General features: G+C 41.0%; 1 protein-coding gene across 8 annotated transcripts in view; it reads right to left on the bottom strand.

The window, feature by feature from the left end:
• Nucleotides 1–24,220, bottom strand: part of kiaa1217 (KIAA1217 ortholog) — a 119,218-nt gene that overhangs the window by 44,422 nt on the left and 50,576 nt on the right. For 6 of the 8 annotated variants that reach the window (XM_030756174.1, XM_030756170.1, XM_030756172.1 and 3 more), the window contains exon 2: nucleotides 712–998. In XM_030756174.1, coding sequence (XP_030612034.1) covers nucleotides 712–998 — 287 coding nt within the window. Of the gene's footprint in view, nucleotides 1–711; nucleotides 999–2,709; nucleotides 2,788–23,826; nucleotides 23,937–24,220 lie in introns of those variants that run through there. The other 2 variants (XM_030756178.1, XM_030756175.1) reach the window with 2 other exon arrangements.

The raw sequence follows: 24,220 nt of genomic DNA, 5'->3' as shown, positions 1-24,220 counted from the left end.
GCAGCAAAAAAACAGGAAGGAAATTGTTGTGCACCGCAGTTTACAAGGGAAAAGAAAAAATATTTATTTCAAGACTGGATAAAAGCATTTTATACACATTTTTACCTGATTTTCTGAAACTGGTTATGTACTGTATAATGCAATTTGCACTGTCATGCTGAATACAGTTGTGCTGGAATGAACAGAACTAAATTGCAGCATTAAATACAGCCGACATCCAATCTGCATTTAAAGTCTGATGACCGCAGTTTTACATGTCAAGTGGACCCGAACAACATTAATATCATTATCTCCTTTTAGTTCAGCTTTGATCATAACTAAATTAGTTCCTGAGGGAAATATCTTGTTCTTTAACGGCTCCATGCGCTATCAACAACAGCACCTACTGCACAGATGAATTTTGCTCAAAATAAGGTTCAGAGAAAATCTTTGGATGAGAATGCTAAAATGTTTGTTGGTGGAAACTGCTAATACAGTTTTACACTTATTTAATCCACTGATAAAAGGAACTATAGAAGCTCAATGCCTAACACTGTTACCTAAAGGCGAGACTGTCCTGGATTTGAACTTGGGCAACCTGTGTCTGTGGCTGTCTACCTTAGCCCAGGAGACTAAATCACAAAAAAAAAAAAAAAAAAAATTTTTAATTTAAACCAGGTGAACCTGATCGAAAAGCATTACAAAACCCTGACCTTTCCACAACCTACTGACCTGCTCCCTCAGCCTTTCCTGGTGACCCATGATCGCTGAGGCATGATGGGGGTATTTCTGCTTCAGATGCTCCAGGAAGGCCTCCCTCTTCTTATCCATATCTGATGGCTGCATAGCCAGAATCTCTCTGGTGCTGCGTGCTCCCCCTAAAGTGTGCCTTCGAGGGATGGTGCGGCTGCCTTTGGTGTCCCCTCTTGAAGGGGTCGTCCCATCTGGCGAGGCCTGTCTGCGGCTTATGTGCTCAACGTCCTCTGGCGAGGTTACTTTCAGGTTGCTTTTGGTTTGTTCTGAGGAGGGGACACAAAGACAAGGGGTCAAATGTGCTGCGATCACGTTGCGACATCAACTGCGTGTGTGTGCATGTATGTCATTCTTCCATAAGTCAAAAGTAGGGCATGTCAGTGCAAATCAACCTTCTGCGATTTTGCGAAAGGGAAATAAGTAATGCAGTTCTCTCGGTATAAAAAACTTCATGTATGAACGTAAAGGAAACAAATACATTTTATGCATATTTGAGTGACTGACATTTTCTCTAGAAGCTACACCGGTGTGCAAACACTGACACACACTTCATTACATATTCATGCAGTTTTAAATTTCTGCAATAAATCCTCAATTGAATGTGACAGACACAACACCGATGATGAAAACGCTAAATTGAAACAGCTGTTCAGGTTTCTTTCCTTTACAAAATACGAGCATATCCAATAATAGAAGGAGGCACAAATGGAGAAACTTGGAGAACGATTTCCAGAGCATCTGTTCATGCATCACCTGCCTCGTAAAACCGGGAGACTGAGCAGAAACTGCCAGGTGCAATGAGTTTAAGCGAGAAGAGATTTTTGAGAACAAAAATAAATAAATAAAGTGTGGCATTTCCAGTTATTCCATGTGTTCGCAGCATTAAAGAAGAGCAACCAGCCCTCAGGCATTTTTCAAACTTTTATGTGCCATCAGGAAAAAAATTTTTTCACCCTTTTATCACATGTAAAATAAATAAATAAATAAAAAACAAAAAAACAGAAGACAGATATTTTATGTGGTGCGGAACAGTGGTGAAATAAAAACAAATCTGTATTCTTATGTTGTCTTAAATCAATCATTGCACAAAACACAAAGAAGAAGAGAAGAGAAGAGAAGAGAAGAGAAGAGAAGAGAAGAGAAGAGAAGAGAAGAGAAGAGAAGAGAAGAGAAGAGAAGAGAAGAGAAGAGAAGAGAAGAGAAGAGAAGATCAGAGAAGAGAAGAGAAGAGAAGAGAAGAGAAGGAGGCGGCTGCTTGGCTGTGAAAAAAGAGGGGGAAAGCAATAAAGCAAGCTGATCTGCTGCCTTGTTTTGTAGACAGGTAGCTGGAGCTATAATATGTACCTTTCAGGGGGTAATGGCGGAAAATAAAGGACCTCTTACAGAGTTCAGCTCTTCAACAGTTGAAGGAGGAAATTTCAAGTGATTTGCCACTGTTTTGTGGGTTGTTTAACGCAGCTTTTCTTTTCTTTTTCTTTGAAAGCTTGAAAGCATGCTGTGAGCCACAGATGAAAAGGGAATTTCTCGTTTTCCTCCCAGACATGTTTGGACTAAACTAGCTTCGCAGATTAAGCTGTTGCAGTAACTTGTGTCTAAAAAAAAAGCACTTGTTTAATAGTTGCAGCGACAGAGCATCCACTACATTTTCCCACCTTTCTTTTAATCTAGATTTTGTATCCATTTTCACCTGCAGATTTGCAAAGCATAAAGCTACTTTCATAACTAAGCACAAAAAGCAGGCATCATTTTTTCATAATTACCGTCTGGCGGTGCGTCATGCTCGAGCCCCGTCATCAGCACCCCCCACCCTGCTCAAGTTCAGAGCACCAGCACTTCTCATGTACTTCCAATCCTATTTTTAACTTCCAAACACAGTTTCCCCACTGCTAACCAAATTACACTCAGCAGACAAAACACACTCAAACCCTCTAAAGGATGTGAATTCATTTGCGGGTCTCATGTCACAAAGCTCATTACCTTCCTCAAGTGAGCAATCTTTGTCTTCTTCTGCAATTTCTTCTTCCATTGCACTTTGAGATCAACACGCTCAGCGCCCGTGAAAAAGTGTGGCTGGGAGACTCAGCCAACTGCTTGCTTAGAGATTCCAGACGTGGCTCGCCTGGAAAAGGGGGCTTCAGATAGGCCCTGCCCCACAGCCCCAGGATAGACTGGTGGGGATTTAGAAAGTCAACTGCATTCCAGGACAGAGAGTGACTAGACCCTCACCCCCAGGCTAAAAGCTCTACTGCTTCCATTGCATTGGTCACAGCCTGTGTAAAGGAGAAGGCACTGCAAAAGAAGATACTGACAAGAAGCACGCTCTCTTCACTTAAAACTGGACACTGAGACAGGTGTCAAACTGCCTGTGACACACAAACACATGCGCACACTCACACAGAGTCTGTTCTTTATCAGACTTTGTCTGCAGGCTGTCTCTTGTTTAGCTCTCCATCCCTGTTGAGGGGCCCACCAGACACTAGCATGCATCCAAATGTGTCATAACCTATTTCTGAGCCACATCCAAACTGCTCTCAGACTATGGCAGCGAGCTAATATGTGATCGAGTTATCTGATCCACAAAACAGAGTAAGACAAGCATCACTCCTGCAGGCACTGTTGTTTCCAAACGGGAACCTCACAGGAGACACCAGAGCCTCATGCTGGCTCCAGCTCTTTAGCTTCTAAAAAGCAACACTACATTGTTTGCCTGTCAGCAAATATGTTTGCTGGCTTCATACATGTGTGTTTTTTTCAAAGGAGGGGGAGGGAAAGGCCTGCATCCGATGTAGTTTCCTTGCAGCTGCTGATGTAAGTGACCCGATGCACAAGAGGAAGGCACAAGTTGATGTACCTTAACAGAAGACGTGATGGGATCAATAGCGTAGTTTGTGGGCCATGTAACCGAAACTGCAAGGCCGGGCGCATGAACAAACATGCAGCAGCTGACGTATAATGTCTAACATATGGAGACGAGGCTTCTTCCACCCACGTTCTGTCTGCTTTCAGCCCCCCTCACATGCCCAGATGCTTCACCATAAAAGTCAGAATTAGCAGGCCAATAGACAGGGATGAAATCATTTAGTCAAAGTGTGAAAATTATAAATGTGCAAATGAAGTATTCCTCCCTCTGTGATTGCAGAAAGTGGGCAAAACAGTGAGCCCATGTAGCTGGCTGTTTTAACTTTACAGTATAATGTAAAAACCTATATTGACTGATGATGACAAAATGAGGGCAAAGTTATTTTAAAAAATGGTTTTACAGTTGATTTACTGTGCGTTAAACTAGTTTTGGTGCAAACTTAGTTATGTAACTAGCATTAGTGTTCATGTGTAAAAAATTCTTCAGCCCAGACAATGACACATATATCATCCCAAGCAACCACCAGGTCAGTTTGGCTAAGCCAAACATATAATTAAAGCAGCTCCTCCAAACCAACAATTACACACTGTGCTCCTTTACTGACAGCATACAAGGCCAAAAAAAATGACCTCCTCCTTTAAGAATGTCACAGTGGATATGCAAGTCAATTGCTTCTCACTCCAGTGGCTCAAGAATGTAATTCTCTCTTTCACATCTGCCAGTGTTGAGTAAATGATGGCCCTCTCAGTTGAAAGACAACATGAAGCACTTGCCCATGAACACCAGGTCTTAAAAGGAGCAGGGCGTCCTGCTGTTTGCAGTTACTTTCTGGCTGTCACATATTTATGGAGGAATGCATCCCTGTGCACACTCCCACTCTCCCCTACTATTACTGTCCCATAACTACACAGTTAGATACAAAGCCCTGTTGTGTGCGATAAAAGCAGGGCTCACATAGCAATACCCTAAAATCATAACTAGTGATATACATCACAACACTGGTCCACTGTTGAGTATCTGAAAGCATTTTTTATTATATAAAATTTTATCAGAGTTGGTATATCAGTTAATCCTTCATGTGGGACTCATGGATACACAGAGCATCTCATTTAAATATTACAATAAATCAAGCTCCTAATGTTGTAATAATATCAATTTTAACAACCCCTTAAGACTCTTACAGAGACAAAAATCTTGTTTGAATAAACACTGCCTGTAGGGTGTAATGATTATGACCCACTTTAAAATTTTTAACCATGCTAGCGGTGAGGGATAACAATGCCGCATCATGTGTTAGTCAGTTGGCTTATCTCGTAAACCTAATATAAAATATTGCACACACAAAATCCAGCAACTGGATCATCTGGCCCATCAGTTGATCTGTGACTGTCAAGAAGCCATTCTTAAGGAAATGAAACAGGGAGAAGTGGCTGAGGTATGCCAAAGAACTGGACTAGCAGTGGCAACGGATCTTATGGAGTGATGAATCCAAATTTGAAAATTCTGGTTCAAATCATCGTCAATATGTACATGCGAGGTCAGGAGATGGGTGCAACAGTGAGTATCTACAGTCATCTGTAAAATATGGTGAAACTTTTGTCATTGTTTGGAGCTGCATTCCAGCCAGTGGTGTTGGAGATCTTGTCAAAATTGATGGAATTATGAACAGAGATAGAAATACTACCTGGAATGTATCTGATTGGCAATGGCTTCACTTTTCAGTATGACAGTGATCCCAAATACACTGCCAATGCAGTAAAAACATACCTGGATGGAAAAAGACCCAAAGGAGCACTATCAGTCATGGACTGGCCTCCCTAGATCCCAGACCTCAACATTACTGAAGCAATGTGAGATCATCCAAAAGGCAGCCAACATCCAAAGAAGAGCTTTAAATGTCCTACATGAAGCCTGGAGAACTATTCCTGAGGACTACTTTAAGAAATTTCAAGAAAGCTGAATAGAATTAAGTACTGTTGAAGAATAAAATTGTTCATAACAAACACTGATTTTCAAGCTCACTGGAATTGTAAAAACTCTTTTGTTTTTGCCTTATATTCTGTATTTCAATGATTGTTTGCACATTTGTCAATAAATTGCTCCACCTATTTCCCATTTTCCTAGAAAAATAGAAAGAAATGAGGGGTGGCTCAAGACTTTTGCACAGTACTTTCAATAATTTAAATGACTTCAACAGTCCAAATGGCAATAGTCAAAAGCTAAAATTTTATTTTTATTTCCTCTCTTCCTTTCTCTCTCTTTCTTTCGGTGAGTGAGACCACCTGATTCCATGCCTTCCACTCACCACGTTATTGTCCTCCACCCACAGCCAGCGCTGCACACTGACACTGCCAAGCTGCAGTCGAGGGCTAATGTGAGTGCCACTGGAGGTGACCTTCTGAAAATAAGCCAGTTTCTACAGTGAAATCGCACTGATTGCTGATCTGATAGATAAGCTGTTTCTGTGGACGTAAGTGACAAAGAATCATAAAACCCCTTGCAATGCAGCTCTGCAACATTTTTCCAAACTAACTCATAGGAATACTCACTGCAGGGAATATCTGACTTCCTGTGTGGGTATCAGTTTCACTCTTTACAGATGCAAGACAGAAAAACTAAATGCATGCAAAGGAAGACTGTGTAAAAGTGATTCCTGATACAGAGAAAAGCTCAGATAGACCACTTCCATAAGGATGAATGTCACTTCCAGCTTAGCTTAAGGCTTAGGAAAACTGCCCAACTATCAGAGAGACATTGTGAAGAAGGTGACTCTAAGTCCTTCCCTTGAAAAGCTTGTGGCTGATGGACTGTTGTTTAATTCAACAGGTTGATTATATCATTTTCAGGTCAGGATGGCATCAATCTGTGGAAATCAACAGGCTGTTATGATCTTTAAAAAAAAATCTAATTCTAATACAGCTTTACTTCCAGAATTATGGCATTATGTGTTCAAATAATGTAGGAGATCTTGTAGTTTTACTGTAAACATTTGTAGTTTTCAGTTTCTTGTTCTTATTTGAGTGTAGTACAATCTCCTTTCTTCCTTTTCCTTTGTTTATGTGACTTGTGGTCCAGAAAGCCTCTGTGTGCAGAAGGGCATTCACCCACAGCTGTGGTGTCCATACGGGACACTGGCCCTGTCATATTGGACACTGCAGTAAATAAATAGTGGTGTTTTCCAAATGTCTCCTCTCTGGCTATACTTCCCATTAAGGATACAAAACTGTCCACTCCATCATGAATAAAATAAACACTGCATATGAATTAAACATATTAAACTGACAAATAAAAATCTCATTAGCGACTTTTCAAATGTCATATTCCTCTTGTGAAGTTACTCCTCAGCAAATGGCTTGATATTCTTTGTGTATTTTTACATTTTCTTTGTATTTTCTACCTTTCTGTCATTCCCCCCCCCCCCCCCCCCCCCCCCCTCCCCACTTGTTCTCACTGCTATCGCTTGCCTAATGAGGTATGTCCCAGCTGCTGTGTCACCGGTAATGACCATTGCTCTTCACCCTGTTAGCTAAAACCACCACAACATCTGTCTCAGCTCAAACTAGCAGCTACCCAAACTCCTGCAGTGCACACACTGATTGCAATTTTCTCTTTCAATTAAGATATATGCATGTATGCATGCAGAGATACAGACACTGTGTGTGTTCTGTGCATTTGTGTGCACGTAGTCAGATACTCTGGCCTTTCCAGACTTTCCACTCTGCTGAAGCCATATAAACAGACAGGGCTGCCAACCTGACAGGCAGTCGGCCAAAAGATATGAGTTACAGACATTTGGTCTGGTGTGTATGTGGCTGTCAGCACTGGGAAAAGTAGCAGCGGTGTGGTAAAGTGGATGTGATGTGAAAACAGTCATGGAAGAGCAGAGAATGTGACAGCTTAACATTGCAAAGTGATTGTCAAATACATATTTATCAAACTTGATATGTCCAGAACATTCAAGTAAAGCTCTTTACTGTAGCTGGACTCAATGAAGCACGGCAAATTGATTTTACTGCCCAGGCACTACCTTCAAGTGGAATGGCCTATCCCAAGTAGTGGATGAGACTTAAAGATCTTTAACTGAAGTGCAAAGTTAATGGCATCTGAATGCACTACAGCTTTGACAAAGTTTAACTTGGGCCTGAAATCAACGTGCATCATGGGTAAACTGATTGCAAGAGGACAGCTGTTGGAAAAGCCCCCATGTGGATATTAGTTCATGAACCGTTTTGTTTTCTTTGACATCCTTTGCTAAACAAATCTGGCGTGGTAAACATCTTTGTAATCCCTCTTGTAGTTGGAATTCTATCAATCTGTCTGAGTAGTCTTTGGTTGCATGCAGATAAACAGTCCATGTGGAGGGTAAAAGGGGGATTACATTTGCCAAAATTCAGTCTTAAAGCCACTCCTTATTGTCTAATGATTTATCTTTTTATTCAATTTTTTTTTTAATCTGCATTTTTAAACAATGACCAAAGTATGGGACAGGAAATATTGAACCTGGTTATCTGTTTTCTGCTATCTGGATATCCTGGCTACTCTGCAAGCCAGTACAAATTAGCCCCAGAGGCTAGGCCAGCAGCCTAGATTCGATTTGATTCGATTTGAATCAGTTTGCCGCAACTGGCTTCATATGTAGGGACTACATATGAAGAGGTCAGCTGAACACATTGGGGACATCATCATTTGGTTGTCTACTTATGATCCAGTGCCCCAAGAGAAATTTAAAAACCAAGTGTGACGTATTGGGAATATTCATCTATACTTAGAACTGCTGATTTGTGATCAGCTCACTCCAAAATGCATCCCAGTGTAGGGTGTGATCAGGGCCTTAGTCTACATAATAAGCAGGACCTGGTCTTCATTTTTGGTGAAATTAAATAATACTGATAAAACTTGATTTAAAAAAAAATCCCTGGTAGGACACAGTAATTTTGTTTTCCCTCACCTCTGTCTGTCTCCTGCAATGTCCAACTAACAAAGCAAACAAGCGGAGGCAGAGGAGGCCTGTTAGTTCATATAATGCCCTCTAAAGCAGCCAGAGGATAATTATGTTTACTGACCGGCTACAACTTTCTGACACACATCAGCCCTGGACCAGTCCAAAGCAAGAAACCAGGTCTTGCCATTTCTCTAACCAAATATGTTGTGGTAACTTTTAAGAGTCCCTGCATTTTCTCCACACCAGGGGGTGCTCTTGAACGTGCGCACAGCATGCTGTGTGGTGATCAGGGGAAAAAAAAAACAGTGCCTATATGTGCCTGAGCATGAGACAGAGAAATAAGAACAAGACTGTGTGTTTGTGCAGCTTTCCCACAAGGAAATGGACTCTATAATATTGTCTCTGTCATTTATTAACTAAGACAGTAAGGGCTGCTTAATGAACTGGTGTGTTTGTTAGTGTGCCTGTGTGCACAATTATAAATGTGTAGGCACATGTGTTTGCCAGTAAACGCCAGCAGTGTGCACACTTCATTAACTCCTGGCCAGAGTAGGTGTAAGTCAACCTAGCCACTGGCTCAGATGTCTGCTTGTCTCCCGTGACAACAGTCTCTGGGCCAACGGTGAGGCTGGTTGCGTCCCGAGGGGGAGGGATGGGGAGACGCTGAGAACAGCTGCAACTGGGAGGAGGACATCCACCCATGAGTCAGAGGGGAGGTATATGCTACCTCTTGTTCTCTGTCTGAGAACTTTATTCTTTTGAATCCGCCTCACTCTGGAGTCATCCTTCCTTTGCACCCAAATCTCCGGAGACTATCCTCTCTGAACTCTCTTCCTGGATAGAAAGATAAGAGTGCAATGGGGTAGAAAATATTTCATTGCAGTTAATTGAATGACAACCGATCCCCAGCGTGAGTGACTCATCTGTTTAATACCCTACCAAGTGTGACTGGAGCTGAGTAACATTTGAAAAGAAGCGTGGATTCAATATCTGGGTTTCAGTATCTTTCAACATGACTATGCCTCACTGGTAAGAGGAACAGGAATGTAAAATTAAAAAAAAATAAATACAGTCGCACTACTTAATTCAACAAACAGAAAATTCAGCTTCCAGTATGACTACAGCATGAAACTGACACCCCCATTCATGTCCATGCCCTTTCATTACATGTGAACTTTAGTCATTAGGCTTTTTACTGATCCTTCAAGCTCTTTATCAGCATTTCCATGAAAATCTTACATTGCTGGTTTTTCCCCTGACACAGAGAGCCAGAATGTCTCTGCAGAACTCTGGACATCTCATGATAACTTCACCACCGACATCCAGTCTGCCTACAAAGTGCTACAGACTGTCCATCAGTCATAACCAATGCCGCAAGTTTAAATGCATGAAGTGAGAAAAAGTAAAATTCTCAGGCCCCTCTCAAACTGTGTGCTTGTTGATAAGGTATCTCTTATCTGCTTTGGCAAGTTTTCTGTGTCAACACTTTTCCCATAAGTGCACACAGCAGAAATGCATGTGTCACTTTTGTATACAAAGAGCTCACAAACATGTTAATACAATATATATAAGTACAAGTAATAAATAATATGGTTTACTCTGGGCAAACAGGTTTAAAATGATGAGAAAATGCATCCTTTTTTCTGATTATTAGATGGACTCAGATTTTGAAGCTGAAGATACGACAAATGAAGATACGCTAGTCAGAATACAGGAAAGTCCTAAGCAAATTAAAGCACATGGCATCCATTTAAATATGCCTTTCAATATGCCAGCTCTCTCTCAAGTTTATTAAAAAGTGATTGCACTGCAATTGACTCTCTTCACACTGATAAGCAGCTTAGGGCCCAGACTTTGCCAACCAGTCAGTCGTGGATTCCTCCCTTTCCCCTCTGCGCTGCATATCTCCCCTTCTCTGTTTTTCGCTGCATGCTAGCAGAGCATAACCGGTGTTAAAGGTTATTTCAAACCAATGACTCAAAAATGCAATTCATACAGAAGATTGCCTGTATAACATCGTATTGTTTAAAAAGTATTTTTCAGTCAGGTTAAAACTATCTTTTCAAGACATTAATCCCTTTTCTTAACTGCTTATTCTATTTAAGGTCACTTGGGAACTGTCATACAGCAGGGTAACACAGGGTACACCACACAGTCTGCCAGTCCACCACTGGGTTAACACAAAGAGACACTCTTACACCCACACCTATGTTCAATTTAGAATCACCAATTAACCTAGCAAGCATATCACTGGAGTCTGGGAGGAAGCATCTAAAGGAAAGCCACAGAAGCTGAGTGAAAACACGCAAACTCCACCCAGCCAGGCAGGAGATCCATATCAGGAACCTGCTTTTTGTGTGATGACTGTTGCACCATGGCACTACCTTTGTGCTAACCACCGCATCATTGTTCCACCCCTGATTTACTTTCTAAGTAGCCAAAATCAAGCATCTACATCTGTACGTGTTGGATGAAGCTAAATAGCGGCATAAGGTTCCTACTCTGGAGAGGTGAGTGCTGCTGGAGCTGATAAGTGATGCAGGTGCTGGTGGTATATGAAACGGGCCCTTAGAGGGGGAGCCACTGAGATCCAGAGAACACTAGTGCCTCAGTCCCAGTCTTTATCTGTAAAACCTGCTGCCTGCTGTCCATGTGTTGTGTGTTTATGGCTGTGTGTTCCTGTAGTGATGCATGTATATGTGTTTCAGTCAGGTGCTGGACTGACTCCAAGCTCATGGCTCTGTGGAACAGAAGGTGCTCAGGCTGGAAGGTTTATGAGCTCTATCCAGTGGGACAGAGAGAATTCCTTGATGCATAAAGGGTGACTTGCCCTAGGCAAGTGCATTCTTTCCCCTCACTAAAATGGTCATTTTAAAGATTTATAGTTAATCTATATAGTTGATATAAGATATATATCAACTATATAGATATATAGTTGTTCACTTTACCACAGAAAACATATTGTAAATATTTCATTAGTTGAAAGAGGAGTTCAGGTGGTCAACTCTGAGGGGAAGTAAGAAAAGAAACAACACAAGCTTTATTGTAGTGTGGTTGCAGGATGATGAAATGCTGTTGCTTTCCCATGGCAGAGCAGGAAAAAAAAGTGAGTGCCTGCAAAGTTTAATAGTTTTCCCACAGTGTGGTCACAAGGCAAAAGCAGTGATCAGGTCAAGAGAGCATGGATGGAAGAGAGGCTTCTCAGCCACAGTGATTGGTTTACCCCGACAGTGAAAGTAATTTGTATTTTAAACCTAATTTGACACTATATTAAACTCCCTGACTCTTCACACTGTTAGCACAGCAGGCAGTTTAACAACTGGACACTATAGAGGTTGAAGCTCCAGCAACACTCGTAGTATTATGGCCTGTGGCCTTCATCAGGGTCATCCTGGACACTGTAAAGTAGGGATCCTCAAGTCCAGGCCTCGAGGGCCGGTGTCCTGCAACTTTTAGATGTGCCTCTGCTTCAACACACCTGAGTCAAATATAGAAGTCATTAGCAGGACTGTGGAGAACTTGACTGCATACTGAGGAGGTAATTCAGCCATTTGATTCAGGTGTGGTGGATCACGGACACATCTAAAACCTGCAGGACACCGGCCCTTGAGGCCTGGACTTAAGGATCCCTGCTGTAAAGTTTTAAAAGTTGTAATGAGCAAGGTGCAGGGGATTAATTATCAAATGAATTTCAATGATGCACTAATCAATACATTAAGGCAATGGATTAAATAACTTCATACAATGTGAAAGTTATCACTTGGAGTGATGAACCGACGGAGAGGCTTTAATTTCACGAGCCTTTCAGCTACTTAGTGGACACAGCCGAGCATTTCACAGCTAAAGAGACACTTCAGAAGGTAGCAAAGACCAAAACAGACCCAAAAGCTTGAGCTAAAGAGTTTTAACTTATATTCATTGGGTAGCCAAAATTTCAGCTTCAAATTAATAGTGTTGTTGCTATATTTACATCATATCCACTTTATATGAATCATATGTCAGTGTTTGTGCTTGAAATGTGTGGCACTGCCCACAGCAGGCTGAGAATCAGAGCTCGATTCTGCAAATAAGGGCTATACCAAAAGCAGCTTAACGCTGTAGTTACAAGCGTGCTCTGGCTCATCTCACATTTGTAAGGAAATCAAATGCCTCACCGGGAAGAAATGAATGCTTAGCAATGTAACAAAAACAGTACAGTGCAGCACTCATCTGTTCCTGAAGACAGACACAAAACAGTTCCTTCATTTACTATTAAGTTTGTTTAATGATAAATCTTTTAAGGCTGTAATAACTTGGGTCTGGCTTCTTTAGCACAGTCAGCCGCAGTTGTCTTTTGCTCTGTGGCAGCAGCAGAAACAGGCTCTGATATAAATTATTTTTAACACAGGTCTAAAAATAACCTCAGGAAAAGTGCACTGGACACAAGGGCTCCATGATTTTTTTTTTTTTTTTTGGGGGGGGGGGGGGGGGGGGGGCAATTTCACAGATCCTTATATTTCAGCCTAAGGAGCTAGTCAGACCCTACCACCAACACCCCCCAACCCCACCCCCCAAGTCCCCTGATTGGTTATTAATGACATCATCTCCAGGACCAACCCTCTTCCCAGCTCTCGACAATGTCATCAGTGCTGAAGCATCTCAGTGATGTAATGCAGGGAGGGCCATAGCAAACAGTCAAGTAGAACCCCCTTTTTCTCTTTCCTTGCCTAACTCCCTTTTCCTCCTATTTCTTCCTTCTCGTTCCTCTTTCCAGCTCCACCATTTCATCACTCCATTTCAGCTCATCGGCCGTATCCAGCTAAAATCCTTTCCCACCTGTTTATTAGCGCTCAAATACAGGACACAGAGATTTACAGTTAAGCCCAGTGCAATTAAAAGCTCTTAAATGACTGCTAAAAAGACAAAGAACAATGACAGAAGAGTTTACACTTTCTAATCCTGTCTGTGTCCTGCAGCTGTAATTAAAACATGGATCAAAGATCCAACAGAGTCCGAGTAAAGACTTAAAAACCCAGGCGTGCATTACGTCATTAGATCCTAGTTATAGCCTCTCTGGATGCAGAGCAAAAGACTATTTTGTATTCTTAGATAAATTAAAACAATGTTATAGTGTTATGTAGTAATTTTTAGCAACTCCAGCGCATACTGTAAAAACTAGCACATACTGTAAGTACACAAAAATGTGCAGTCAACCAGCTGAGTGTTATGTCACTTTGTCCCCATTTGATTTTTTTCAGATTATTCCATCTTTTTGGCTTGTCTTCACATCTGTTTTTTAATCACAATTTGTGTGTGTGTGTGTGTGTGTGTGTGTGTGTGTGTGTGTCCTGGGCAAAAATCCAGAACTCAAGCAGATTAGTGAGGGGACTCTACCCTGATCAAAGCAGCACAGAATCCAGCTTACTGGGGCACAATGTAACACATAACCCCCATGGAAATTATACTGTACATACAGCAGACTCACAGACCACCAACTGCAAAGCACTGAAGATGTTTTTAAATGGAACAGTTGACATTTTTTGTATGTCTTTTCCTGAAGTTAAACTCCAAGTGCAGCCATCAAGAGTGAAGCATGCAGCTGTCAGCTGCTCCATAGAAAATGTACTCAAAATTGTATTGGACAACTTCCCCTGGTGACACGGATACATCTTTGATTCTGAGATTACAACAGCATAATTCCAAATCCCAGAAATGCAAAACAACACTCTCTGAATCTGCAAAACTTAAGTCATTTAATTTCATAAGCTTGACAGAGTAATAGTGAATCTTTAAAAATAATTGTTTCATAGCGTGTGCACATGGGGGTAAACTATTTTTTTAGGGGCTAGAGCAAAAACTATTTTGTGAAAAAGAGGAATTCCCGCACTCTACCTGGATACGGCCTAAGGACGATCCTACAGACCAAATGTTGCCGTTTGAAAAATTACTTTATTTCTTGGAGACAAATCTTCACTTTCAAGCATGGACACACAAACTAGGGACCACTGACAACACTGTTCTGGATTTGTGGCCCCACCCTGCAACTCAATAAGCAGCAAACAGCTGTTTTCAGGAAAATGGCCATGATAACCTCTCTGTTCACCACCTGCCCAGCAATAAAATACACAAAAAGCATCTGGGGAAGCTAGAAGAACATTTAGTGGTTAAATTGCCTGATATTGCTCCAGGTTGAAGTGCTCATTTAGATGCTTGTAGTGCTGTCCCCAAAAGGTTAAAAAAAAAATCAATCAAGAAATCTTCCAACACTTAGAACAACTTTTGGGGCATTTGACTCTCCTGCATACCAGTTTTTATTAGGCCAACCTTAAGATTCAGTCTTAAGAAATTTAAAAAATATATATATAAAATGAAGTAAAATTAAAAAAAAATTATAGAAATATACATCATTTTTAATTGATCCTAAATGCAAGCACAATCACTTACATTTTGATGGGTATCTGTCACAATATTTCACAATAAAATCTGCTAAACTGCATGTATCAATGCAAAGCATCCACTGTTTATTCAGTTATGAAAAGCATCCTCTCTTACAACCCTGCTGTTCAGTTGTTGACATAAAGTTGCACATCCGCAGAGAAACATTCTTCTGACATGATCACTGGTTAGCTCTAACTGGGGCTACTGATACTAAGTAAGACATGCATTATGGATGCACTCCCAGTAAATTCAGATTGAGATAGCGACTGTAATTAAGTCATTCTGCAGCTCCAGAGAGAGTCCTCAATCAAACTGTCTGTGGTGAGCTTTGAGAGACCAAATGGGATGTGTCTAATAATAAAAGTGTTCCATAACCATGGCAGGCATGTGTCAGACTGAGCAGACACCTAGGAAGTTTTTGTTAAATTCAAAGACAGCAAAATATGAACTGATATCTCAGCATATGAGCACGGCATGTAAGGCACAACCCTCCTTTTGTTGCATTACTGGTGTCCCTCTGGCTGAACAAACAGCGTGCCGGGTTTCAACACAAAATGTACATTCTGGGATGGTTATTTTGTGATGCCTCTGTGGCTTACCACCATCATCAACTAGCTAATGGCTTTTGCATGTGCCTTGCTGCTCATTGGCTCCAGTGGTCTCAGATCTTGGAGAGCTGAAATGAGGCAGGGCATTGTTGTGCTGCTGCCGGGGAAGGATGCACACTCCTGTGAAAGGAAACCTGGATGGGAAGGAAACTTCGAAACAAAGCGCTTAGAAAATGGTGATAAAGGGCACGAGGAATGAGTTGGTGTGTGGGTGAATGTGTGTAAAGACTTGGTTTTAGCTCTTCCGGCCTTTATATAAACTAATGGAAATGCTTTGTGGAATGTTCTTGGCCTTGAATTTTAGGTGAAAGCAGATTGGGGATCTCGGGTGAACGGAAAATCCAAGAAAACCAACAGCTAGCCATATTTTCCACCATAGATTTTAAGACGAAGGTAATGATAGGCTGGTAGGCCCCGTGACTGCTCCATATTGCCGAAATTATGACTAAAGATGAGCTTTAGAATACAGAGGCACTCATCTTGAGCTTTTGAACTAAAAACTCAAATGAGAGCCTTCTCACTAACTTGGCAAGCTAAAATAGAAAAATGCCTAAAGGCTATTATGATGTTCAACAATAATTGTTGGCAAAATATTACTAAAATATTCTCACCCCAGGGAAAGAGGCTACTTTTTTTAAGAGTAATAATATTATAGCCCTCATTCAGGGCATTGAGGTGAAGTAGAAAGGTAAAATACTTACTCAGACATTGAAAATGTCAAGTTTTACAAGATGGCTTTTATTGCTGTAAGGGGAGCCTGGGGTGGAATTGCACACTAGGAGAGTCTGGTCCAGGAAATATGGAGGGAACTGAAAATGTTCTTACATAAAGAGACATCCATTTGGAAATATTCTATATATGTGTACTGTCAACAGATTCCAAGACCAAAACCAACAATAAACAGATTTTATTTATGCTTATTTATCCTATGTGACTAAAGTCTTACTTATTAATCCCCACCTTCCACCTCCTGTGCTGTCTATAAAGTATCCAGTAATAAAAACACACTGTACAAACTGCAGTGGGTGATATGTTCTCTGTTAGGGTGAATGTGGGCTCTCATTGCTATTGATACAAACAAGCACACTAAGCATCAGCTGAAAGCAATCCCTGACCATTTACTCGTTCGTTAACAGGTGACATTTGTTAAAAGCTAAAATAAGAAGGAATAGGCTTTGAGGATGAATGCCACAGAGAAGCTAAGTGAGTTCAGATAGTGCTGAAACTGAAGACTGATTGATGCTGGTTTTGTTAATTAAAATAATATGTTAATAAGAGCGTACAGCTTCTCTAATGGCATTGCAATAGCAGTGTATAATAATGGGGGTGGCTACGGATCAGAAGGTAGAGCAGATCATCTGCCAATTGGAAAGTTGGTGGTTTGATCCCTGGCTGCTCTAGTCTTGGGCAAGATACTGAACCCTGAGTTGCTCCTGAGTTTGTCGGAGTGTGAATGTGCCAGTGTTCAATAGAAAGCACTTAGATGTAGAATAAAGTACTTGTGTGAATGAAGACATGTCGCATAAAGTGGTTTAAGTGCTCGAGTAGAGTAGAAAAACGCTATATAAGAAGAGGTCCATTTAATCCATCAAATTGCTCTTTACTTTACAAAACAATGTGAAGTTGCTGATGTCATTGAACGTAAAGTTATCTGACTCTAACTAGCAATAATTCTTTGGGCACTATGGATATTTAAGGGTTTTTTTTTAGCGGAGGCAACGAGCTTTCATAGATATTTGCCCCAGCTGTCAACTGCATGGACTGCAAATAGAGCAGTCCATACAGATGAATGAGCAGGCTGATGCTATCAGTCAGTATTAGCTATTTATCAGTCTATCGGCACTGGCATTTACAACAGCTGATAAGTGAAAATTTAAATAGTAAAGAAGAGATGGACTAAACAGCCTTGAACCACGTTATGAGTGTTGATGCTGCGTAGTTTTTCCACCAGAGGGCACAAACACAGCAACCAGCTGATCTGAGGAGAGCCTGGCAGATAAACGAATAACTACGCAAATAACTACTAAAAAATGTTAGAGAAATCTGTTTATGTTTTTTGTGTCTGAAAGAAAAATGTATTGGAATGTCTGATTTTTAAATCCCCAAATATTGATATTGATCTTAAAAATCCTACACTGGTCGCACTCTGACTACTAATGACATCTGGCAAAAAAACAAAAGTGCCCACTACACCATATTTGGAAGGAAAGGACGTTAAAGAAAAGGAATCACCAGAATCACGATTCATGGTCTATAGAGGAAGAACATCTGGGCAAAACCTAATAGCCTACATCAAAAACTTGTGAGATATTTCAGTGTCATCTAAAATGGTTGACTCAACCAATCTACAAACTAGCGTTGCCGTCTATAGAGACATGGCAAACAGTTGGGTAGAAACATCTATAACAGCCGGAAAGCTAACTGCCACCAAATGCTATGCCTAATACGTGTGACAAAATCTGTCCTGAACTGCAGTGTGGATTTAAAGTTAAGAAGTGTCACACTTGTATAATCCTTCTACTACTTAAATAAAGTCCTCAGAGTAAATGGACTTGATTCTGTGCCTTCACGTAGCCAGACACAGTAAAAAATAGCAACTCTCCCAACTCTCTCTACATAACTGTCATTACTTTTTGACTGGAATGCTTTTATTTGATACTGCTGGGCTTCTCTCCAGTATTTACATGGTGCTGTCTATTTATCAGTCAAAGCAGGATGGAGTTCTCCAAACAGACCATATCCAGATAGAGGACAGGTTTCCTCAAAACTTCCAGCTCCAAAGCTCACTGAGCCACTGTTCCTAGAATATCCCAACTTAACAAAAACATCCTGTGTGTCGCAGGCTTTGCAGCATACATTTACAGAGATTGGCATTTCATGGTTAAATGAAAGTGCACTGAGTTTGTCAGGCAGACGAGTAATTATAAAATCATGCCACAATAATGACTCATTAGCGAGCAGTCAATTCGGCCAATAGAAAGCAATAAAAAGCCAATATCTGAGGGACAAGGGCAAAACACTGCAGGTTGTTAAACAGGGTGGTGGACAGCAGTCTCATCCATATTTATTAGGATTAGGCAGCTTTAAAACTCAAATTCATACTTTTCTTTAAAAAATGCTTTGTGAGGGCAGAAAACCTTGAATGCTTTATGAGCTTTAAAAGAGTGAGAATGATGTCAGAAAATACACAGAGCTGATACTTTAGGGCATTTATAGGTTGCCAGTTAGAGACTAATTCTAATTATCAGGGCAAGTTTTGCATTTCATTTTTTTCTGTCATAAGTCTTGTCCCAAACTTAATTTGCTCAGAGGTCAGACACTGTAGATAAAAATGTATTATTCCTTTTTCATGTGTACACAAAGCATGGTTGGCACTGGACAGGGGGAAAAAAAAAAAAAACCCTGGGATGTTCTTGTGTGTTGTGGGAGGCATTATGTCTAACCAAGTAACTAACAGAGGAGACGGATGGGACAGGCGTAGATGTTTACACTGGGAGAAAAGGGCTGGGCTGGGGCATTTAACAGGAACTGTCAGCGGCACTGTGGGCCACCTCTATTCTATTCCTTTCTTACTGTTGCCAAAGGAAGAGGATGTTTTAACAAAATGGCTTTACTGAGTATGTGAAGTCCTGTCTCTCTTCAGCTGTCCTCATCAAGTTAAGGGAAAAAGCACCTTTACAAAAAAAAAAAAAGCAAAACCTGTATTACTAATTGCTTATAGTTATCCTCTTACTCTAGACCGACTATGATCTAACATCGTCCCTGCATGCAGACTCACACTACATGTAAACTCAGTTTTGTATCTTGGCAAAGTCTCCGTTAGCTCCACCAGCATCTGACGTCACTACCAGTCTATTATTTCCCTCTGTGGATAATCCTTGGCACAGAAACTGCCCACATAAGTGACCTCTATCGTTGCCCAAAAGCACCGCAATAACAGACTGGGATGATTTTTGCCATACCACTCCTGTTTTCTCTGTGTGGCCAGATCTCAAGATTTTTATTTGTGGCTTAACTATGCATCCCCCCAGAGCTTTAGATATGTTATAAGGCCAAAAAAATCAAGTCAGACCCAATATATATATCAAAGAGCCTAAAGAAAAAAGGAAACACTGACAAGACTGGTGCTAATGAATCATTTTTAGCTGAACTACAAATTGCTGCCTTATTAAATCATTTTCTGCTGCTCTGTCACATTTCTCTATAAATATGTTGCCATTACCAGCTGGCAAATGGTCCTTTTACTTGTGACCAAGGGGAATGCATAAAAAAATGACTTATCTTCTGGCACTTTAAAGTACGGCAAGATAAGGTGTTCTTTACGCTACTATCTTATATCCACTGCAGAAATTAAAAAAAATAAAATAAAATAAAGATTTTCAAAGAAGACCTTCAACTGTTCCACTGAAAATTATTTGGCTTACAATAAGGTTAATTTATAACAAGTAGAAGTCAATTAACATGACAGAGATTCTGTATGATAACACCTTCTTATAATCCCCACCTCTATTAGACTCAAATTGTTTTGGCCATAAGGACAGCTTCTGGTCTAAGCTGCTGAACTGAGAGAAAATCTTTCTGCAAGATGAGATATGTTCCTCGCAGCTAAATGAGAATGTAATTTACCTCAGTCCAAGTCTTAAAGCATATTGACCAAAAAAAAGTTTGACTATGGACATTATACCAGCAGTGGATGCAGTCTCAGAGAAAAGGAACTTTTACATAAACTTCAATTCCAAGAATTAGATTGTGATTGTCTTGATTGGAACAAATAAATTAGCAAGTTTAGCTTTAAAGGGTCAATCCAAATTGTATATATATATATATATATACAATTTGGAGGCGCGGATTACATCAGGAAAAGCATCCGCGTAAAATCCTTGCCAAACCAAACATGAGGATCATCAATAAGATTTCAACACCAGAACGGCCCGCGTTAACAATGACCGCCTCTGGTGCTGTTGGCCAGTAGAGTGATTCTGGCGGAAACTGTGCTACTGCTGGCCAAAGACTAAAGGAGAACAGGAGAGGGGAAAGACATGCTGGGAGGCAGTGAAAAGAGCAGGAAAGGTGAGAGGAGGGACATTAAATGTAGGGACTATGACTGTGAGAGAGCTGGCTGATATGATGGAGAGTGGAGACGATGGCACCGAAAAAAAAGACAGGAGGCAGAGCTGGAGGTGGCAGAGTACAAGATGCTAAGATTTTCATTGAGAGTGACCAGAATGGTCAGGATTAGAAATGAGTATAGCAGAGGGGCAGCTCAGGTTGAGCAGTTTGGATGAAAGTTAGAGAGGCAAAGTTTGGGCATGTGCAGAGGAGGGATAGTGGATATCCTGGACAAAGGATGTTGAAGATGGAGCTGGCAGGGAGAAGGAAAAGAGGAAGACCACAGAGGAGGTTTATGGAAGGAGGACATGCTGAGGGTCAGTGTGACTGAGGAGGATGCTAGGGATAGGGTGAGATGGAGGCAGATGATCCGCTGTGGTGACCCCTAATGGGAGCAGCCAAAAGAAGAAGAAGACAGTGTGTTATATATTAAAAACTGAGGTTTGAGCATAGACTGCTTGTAACAGATGGGCAGGACAGTAGGGGGAAACTCCATGTATAGAAGTCTACAAGAAAATGACTACCACACACTTGGTTTATGACCTTGTTAACAATTTCTTAATGAGTTTATAGGCTCAGTCCCTAGTTTCATGTCTCTTTTAATACATTATGATGTTAAACTTGTAAATTATGGTCCAATTTATAGCAAAATTAATGACAAAGCAAAGCATGTGTTAAGTTGGGGCTACCCCATGACTGGCAAATCACTGCAGTATGAGCGTTCAGTGTTCTTGATTCCTGAGTCAACACGTCATTATGTCAGTCATTATGTTGCCTAGTCTTAAAAACCCCCCAAGATGGCTTGATTCATTTTACCTGGGAATTTTTCATCTGACAAAAAAAAGTCAACTCAAAAGTTTGACTTACACCTAAATAAAACTTGGGAATCTCCTCTCATTTCTCTGGAAAATTTACACATTAGAGTGAACAACTGCAGCTCCTTTGTCCATAAAAATATCACCAATGTGACCAGATGATAATGAGGTCTTAAGTTCAGTATAATATGCAATTAGTAGCATTTCTGTTAGTATCATTCTTTCTTTCCACACACCATTATGTGTGTGTGTGTGTTTTTTTTTTAATCATAGCCATAACTCACCCACCAATAGGAGCTAGAATGAAAGCTTGCCAATGAGTTTTGATCAAACCTTGAAGCTCAATGAGACATGGCGTGAGCTGGCTTGGGGCCCAGTGAAGGATGACAGTGCAGACAGCTTGCTAGAGAAACACCTGGTTAGACCTCTCGCCCTACTCCACCCCCACGGGCCTCACTGCTGCTTGGCCACATGCTGCTGGCCCAGGTGTGTTTCCCCCCTAGCTCATGGCAGCCGTCAAACTCTACTTCCCCAGATTTGTATAAGCTAATAGATTTGGCCAGGTTCGTGCTTGATCTCCTGCAGAGATTCTGATCTGTAGTGTTATGTCTGGATACTGATGCAACAGACTAGTCCAGCTAGGTAATCAAGTGGTTGTGTCCTAACCTTAGCGTCTCTTAACAATATTTGACAAATGGAGGCATATGGTCAGGAGCTACTGCGTGCCTATGCTTGTAAAAAAAAAAAAAAAAAACCTGCCAAAATCACTGCGCCTCATATGCTACCACTTAAACGAATAGCTTGGTAGAATTATACTGGCAGCCAAATCCCTGCCTTCCCGTTAATAACAGTTTCCTCTGGTCTTGTGAGAATCTAACAACTTGCTACATCAGCAAAACGCAGACAAAAACTTTTGAGAGACAGTCGAATGTTGTGAAAGTGCCAAAACGAGTGATGACGGATGAGGTTTAGGGACACTGGAAGGGGTGCAAGTGAGTGAGCTCATTTGTCTCTCTGAGGAGGGACTCCTCTCTGACACATTTACCTTCCCTGCCTGCGGAAGGAGGGATGTTGATGTACTTATTGGTGAGAGACAAAACAAATCACATCCATCAATAAACATCTGAGTGGTAAAAAGGGGCAGAGGGAACTTAAAGGACTGATATTGCTTCAAGCTTAAATACAAAACACACCTGAAGCCAAACAGGGCTACTAGATAGGTTTATTTTATTAAAAACAACAACAACAAAAATAACTGATTAGTTACTGCATCTATCAGGAATTGTATGACTTTATAGTAATAAAAATAGACATTACACACTTGCATGTGAAAATCTGTGAAATTAACTTTGTTTTTTTCCCATTTGCCTAAAATTGGGCAGACCAGCCTTGTCCAGATGCAAATCTACTCAGCAGTGGAAAAAAATTCCCACAGTACTGAAGAGATCCAGACAGGAAAATATAGGCCTGTTAAAGACAGTAAAATCCTTAAAATTCGACTTTACTTCCAGATTAGTGACAAACTGTAAAATAGTAGGCACTAATACAGATCTACTGTATGTAGTGTGAAGAACACAGTAACTTAAAGGTTGCAAGTTATACTGATGTTCCCTTTGACAGGAGGAATGCAGCAGGATCCTGGTGGGAAAATGTTGCAATCTGTTTGATGCGACCAAACAGCATCATACCCGGCCAAATCTACACTAAATCTGATCCACAAACAGCCACTTTGATGATACAGATTCCATTTCTGTGTGATCTAAAAAGGCAGATGAGTTTTAAAAAGATTGAGAAAACTTCTGAGTTAGTTTACTTTAGGTTCTGATCCCAGACAATCAAGGTAACCGATAGTTGGTGGAAGAGCTGCGTTTTATAAAAGGGACAGTGCTGTTTTCAAGTTCACCCTCTCATGGTCTGACCCTCACCACTCTCCTCTCTCCATCAGCTTAATTAGACACAGCCACACACACATTAAATGCCCCCCCCCCCTTTTTTTTTTTTTGCTTCATGCACTGAATGGTTGGCTACAGTTCAAGGCACAGCAAAAAAAAAAAAAAAAAAAAACAGCTTTGGAAAACAAGCAGCTTTCGGAGCCAGGGGAAACCATCAGCAACCAGCACACACTCATCAAGAACACTGTAGTGAATGCAACTCCAAAACTGTCTGGAAATTTTAATGACATTGAACGCAACAATAACAACATGCTATTTCTCTGAGTGCAAGGATGTTTTGCTATATAGTGCATCAATTTGAATCTATGGAGTGAAAAACTGTGATGAAAATGGGAGTTTGCACTCTCGTGTAAGAGAGGTGTGTGTTCTTATGTAAGATGTAGCTACTCACCCTTCCTTTCTGGTAGGCTATAATAAAGTATGTCCTGATAGGAAAATAAGTCTTTTTTCTTCACACTCCCCAAGACTGACACAAAATAACACACTGCCGCAGTACCAAAACTTTTTACTCTCTCCCGGCAGATCTGCACTTCCACCGATCCCTCCCTCCCTCTCTCTCTCTCTCTCTCCCTTTCTGTTAGACTTCCTGGGCTGCTGTTTATGCTCCAATCAGGCCTTCCAAGAAACTACCGCTGCTCCTCCGCCCACCTACTCTTTCTCAGCCAACAGCAATTGTTTGGCAGGGGCTTGTCACATGTAGATGTCTGTGCGTGCGTGCGTGTGTGTGTGTGTGTGTTCCCTCATGACTAAAATTTTTTAACCTCTTGCCACTACCCGGAGCCTGG

The sequence above is a fragment of the Archocentrus centrarchus genome, chromosome 20, assembly GCF_007364275.1.
Source record: "Archocentrus centrarchus isolate MPI-CPG fArcCen1 chromosome 20, fArcCen1, whole genome shotgun sequence".
Taxonomy (NCBI): domain Eukaryota; kingdom Metazoa; phylum Chordata; class Actinopteri; order Cichliformes; family Cichlidae; genus Archocentrus; species Archocentrus centrarchus.
The sequence above is the reverse complement of the archived record's forward strand: the minus strand, read 5'-3'. Positions and strand labels throughout refer to the sequence as shown.